The sequence below is a fragment of the Lupinus angustifolius genome, unplaced genomic scaffold, assembly GCF_001865875.1.
Source record: "Lupinus angustifolius cultivar Tanjil unplaced genomic scaffold, LupAngTanjil_v1.0 Scaffold_144_14, whole genome shotgun sequence".
Taxonomy (NCBI): Eukaryota; Viridiplantae; Streptophyta; class Magnoliopsida; order Fabales; family Fabaceae; genus Lupinus; species Lupinus angustifolius.
This window is the reverse complement of record NW_017725554.1, coordinates 20784-25111: the sequence shown is the minus strand read 5'-3', so window position 1 is coordinate 25111 and position 4328 is coordinate 20784. Positions and strand designations below refer to the sequence as shown.

Here is a 4328-nt window from a genome sequence, read left to right as displayed (position 1 = left end):
TAATCTCACTATAACTAAAAAGGATATATGAGTCATTTCATTTTCTGTTTTTTCACACAATTTCTCTCTTTAGTACTGGAAAGGGAAACTAAAGGTACAAAATGGATTTTTATTTGAATAGTAAAGTAGAAAGTAATTAGCTATAGTTTCCTGATAATCCACTATTTATTTCTCGTACTGATTTGATAAGAATCGTCTTCTCAATATAACATGGTTTGTGGCTAGATCTTCAATTTGTTAAGAAACATCTCTTTTTTTTACATCATGCATAGTAGAATCAATCATCTTTCCTGAATCAATCGCATTCTCAATATTTGCAGCTCCATCACCAGCAGCTCTGGCATCATAGTTAGCACCTTTAGGTTCCTTAATCAATAGATACATGGTTGGCATAGAACATGATTAAACAATCTTTGAATGCTTGTGAAGGATGTTTCTTCATTGCATCATTAAAATAGGTATCACCTTTTGTACCCTTCTTTGTTGCCCATTTCTATGATGAACTTGGAAATGTCGATAGTTATTTGCTGACACAATTGGAGGATCAACTTTCAGAACTTGTAAGCAACTGACATTGTCCTCGTCAGCCTCTTTGCATACGGTTTCATAAAATTCATCGTCTGATGCATGTATGGGAGCATGAGATATAAAGATAAGAATAGGGAAACAATAGTTATGAAAGAGTTTACCAATGCATATTTAGATTTTAGTGATCATTAAAACAAATTCTTTATTACATAACTTATTAGTTTTCCATGTTATATATATATATATATATATAATGATTCAAGTGATAAAAATTGTTATTATAACAAGCTTAACATATCACGTCAGTACTCATGATACCTTTAGAACAATGATCAGAAAATGAATATTTAATTCAAAAATTTACAATAAATTTTTACATACCACTAGAAAAAGAAATTATCAATTTTGATGTACAGAGTTGCTAGTCCTTGCACAAATAACAATCAAACTACAGGTCAGAAATATGCTAAATGATTATTCAATAAAATATTCTCCCTCCACATTGCACTCCAATGGAGACCCAAATTCCCTGCTCCTATGGCTGATCAAAGAATAATAAGAATAACTTTATGCTTGAGGAATCTTATCTGTGGCTAAATATGCTAATTTACTAATCAACAATATATTACTATTGATAGCAGCAATCTTAGGGTTGTTAGTTTTCTCTGCTGCCAAGGCTCTATCACAAGTTGTAGGTCCATCACCAGCAACTTTGGCATCATAATTTGCAGTCATTGGATCCATCTCCAACTCACCCAATGAACTTTTGAATGATCCAACCACCCCATCATAGAGGACGGTTGCACATTGTTTTATAGCTGCTGATGAAGGGTTTGTCTTCATCACTTCCTTCATATAATTCTGGCCTTCTATGCCCTTCTTCACTCCAAACTGAAGAATGGTTTTGGAGAGTTCACCATAGTCTTTCGCCTGAACGATTTTCGGATCGGATTTCAGAAGTTCCAGGCAGCGGGTATTGTCCGGCCCGGATGCCTTGCATAATTCTTCATACAAGCTGCCTGATGCATGAGAAATGATGAGGATGGAGGAAAGGGTGAAAAACAAGGAGAACTTCATTTTCTTGTTGTGGAGAGAAAGGTGGTTAGTGCAAGTTTAAGGTCCATTTGGTTGGTGGAGAGGATGGATTGCCAACCGTCATGGTCCCCCTTCTTTATAGGTACTAAAAAACTGTAATTTAGGGTAAAAATATAACCATAATTTTAGCAATGTATATATTTAACGTATGGTTCATGAGCATCATCATTATTTTTATAAACAAAGCTAAATTTATATTCCTATATCTATATCAATCTTTTGCCTAAACACATTTTTTTAATCCAACATTTTGGGTTGCAGATTTTAGTCCCTATAGTTTTTTAAGATTTTGTCTCTACATTTATATTTATTTTGACTTATATCATTGAAGTCAAATGTGTGAAGAAGATCTTACTCCTGATCTTAGCACGGTTTTGATTAAGAGACCAACATCATATAAAGAAGAAAAAGAATAATAGTTATGAAGACAATGAAGATAAAGCTACAAGGAATTTAGAGTCTAAGTCTATAGGTATTTCTATTTTTATACTTTATACTATACAATTAGTAGCAATGCTCAAAAATATTTTAAAAGAAAATTGAAAACTACAAGTATAAATGAAAACAATTTTCAAAATACTGTGTAACACATTACGAGATCTAAGTAACATGTTAATATGACTAAGTAACATGTTACCATAACTAAGTAATAGGTTACATGAGTGAGAAACAAGTTACCCAACAAAAACTGAACAGAGTAATCGATCACTCCCTTTGAGTAACCGATTACACGATTACAGTATATGAGAGTAACCGATTGCACAGTGTGGTAATCGATTACTCAATTGGACAGAATAATTGGGTAATCAATTTCGTTGATGCTGTAATCGATTACTAAGAGTTGTTACACCAGATTTTCATATTCAAACTGAACAGCTTTCACCCCAAACGTAATGGTTACATTCTAATCGACTCCTACCTTTTCATAGAGGTGTTATGGCTGATCGGAAAGCATATTTAAAGGCATTGAAACTCATAATTCAAACACACAACTCACACACACGATCTGAATTCTTCTGAAACACTTTCTGCACTTTCTACAAGTTGTTCTTAACTTTCAGATTAAATTTTCTGAAGTTGCTTTAAGTGTGGTTTCAAATATTTTCAAACCTTATGGGCATTTTAACTAAGTGTATAAGGAGTTACAAGATTACAAGAGATCATAGTGTTTATATCTTGTAAAGGCAATCATTGCCATCGTTAAAGTTTTCTTCATTCCATTTTCTAAAATACTTTCTATCACAAGGGTGTGATAAGAAAGGGGATAAAGTCACTTGGAAAGGTTACCTTCCAAAGAGTGACATATGTATTAGAGAGTGAGTAAGGTACAAGGAAGTCTCAGAGTGAGAATTTATAATTACTACTCTTAATATCTAGTGAAGAAATCTCTTATGCTGTAAGAGTACTGGATGTAACCTTCGGTGGACAAGAATGTGAACCAGTATAAAACTCCCTGAGTACTCTATTCTCCCTTATGTCCTTAAATTTACTTGATATTTTTTAGCATAATTTTTCCGCTGCTACTAACTCTAAAATTTGTAGAAAAATCTATCATTGATCTAAGACAACTAATTCACTCCCTCTTAGTTGTCATCTCAGTCTTACAATTGGCACTAGAGTAAATTATTCTCAAATCTGATCTTGTATCTAAGATGGCCTCAAGATCATTTATGGAGAAGGTTCCAACATCAATCGCCCTCCAAGTTTTGTTGGAGAATGCTATAACTTCTAGAAAATCAAGATGAAAATCTTTATAGAATCTCAAGATCTGGATATTTGGAATGCGATTGAGGAAGGAACTTATGAACCTTTCACCGTTGTTAATGATGTAAGGGGAGTAAATCCAAAATCCTCATGGAATAATGAAGACAAAAAGAAGGTGCAATACAATCTCAAAGCAAAGAACATCATCACTTCAGAACTTGACATTGATTAATTATTTAGAGTATCAAACTACAAATCTACTAAAGAAATGTGGGATACTGTAGAGACTACACACGAAGGAACTGAGAAAGTCAAAGGTCGAGACTCAATACTCTCTACCAGGAATACGAAATGTTTCGTATGAAGCCTGGAGAGAAAATGCTAGATCTCCAAAAGAGATTTACTCACCTTACAAATCATCTTATTGCACTTGGAAAAATATTATCAAATAGTAACTCGAACTTAAAAGTTCTGAGATCACTCACCAGAACATGGCAACCAAAAGTAACAGTCATTTCTGAAAAGAAAAGTTTATCAAAAATGTCATTGGCTGTTTTATCTGGTAAATTGCAGGAACACGGATTGGAACTCAACCAACTTGACCAACATGAAGAGCAAGAAAAGAAGAAGAAAAATATATCTCTCAAAGCAAAGGCAGATAGATATGATTCATCAAGAGGTGAATCATAAAAGAAAGAGATGGAAGACATAAGTCTTTTGGTAAAGAAGTTCAGAAAGTTCCTTAAAAGGGACAAAATATTTTAAAAGAAAATTGAAAACTACAAGTATAAATGAAAACAATTTTCAAAATACTGTGTAACACATTACGAGATCTAAGTAACATGTTAATATGACTAAGTAACATGTTACCATAACTAAGTAATTTCACATGTTTTGAATGTGGTAAGCTTGGTCACATGAAGATAGAATGTTCAAACCTGAAAAAGAATTCCTTCAAAGGGAAAAAGGAAATGAGGACTAGACGAAGAGCCTACATAGCT

The 4328-nt window shown here is 33.2% G+C and overlaps 1 protein-coding gene across 1 annotated transcript; it reads right to left on the bottom strand.

The window, feature by feature from the left end:
- Window positions 1-924: 924 nt before the first annotated feature.
- Window positions 925-1710, bottom strand: LOC109340134. Its single transcript, XM_019577715.1, has one exon. It carries the CDS (start codon window positions 1603-1605, stop codon window positions 1096-1098), a length of 510 nt encoding a protein of 169 aa, XP_019433260.1. The 5' UTR covers window positions 1606-1710; the 3' UTR covers window positions 925-1095.
- Window positions 1711-4328: the final 2618 nt, after the last annotated feature.

Bases quoted from the DNA above. Each gene is read 5' to 3' on its own strand.
- LOC109340134 (XM_019577715.1), bottom strand. From the start codon at position 1,605: ATGAAGTTCTCCTTGTTTTTCACCCTTTCCTCCATCCTCATCATTTCT.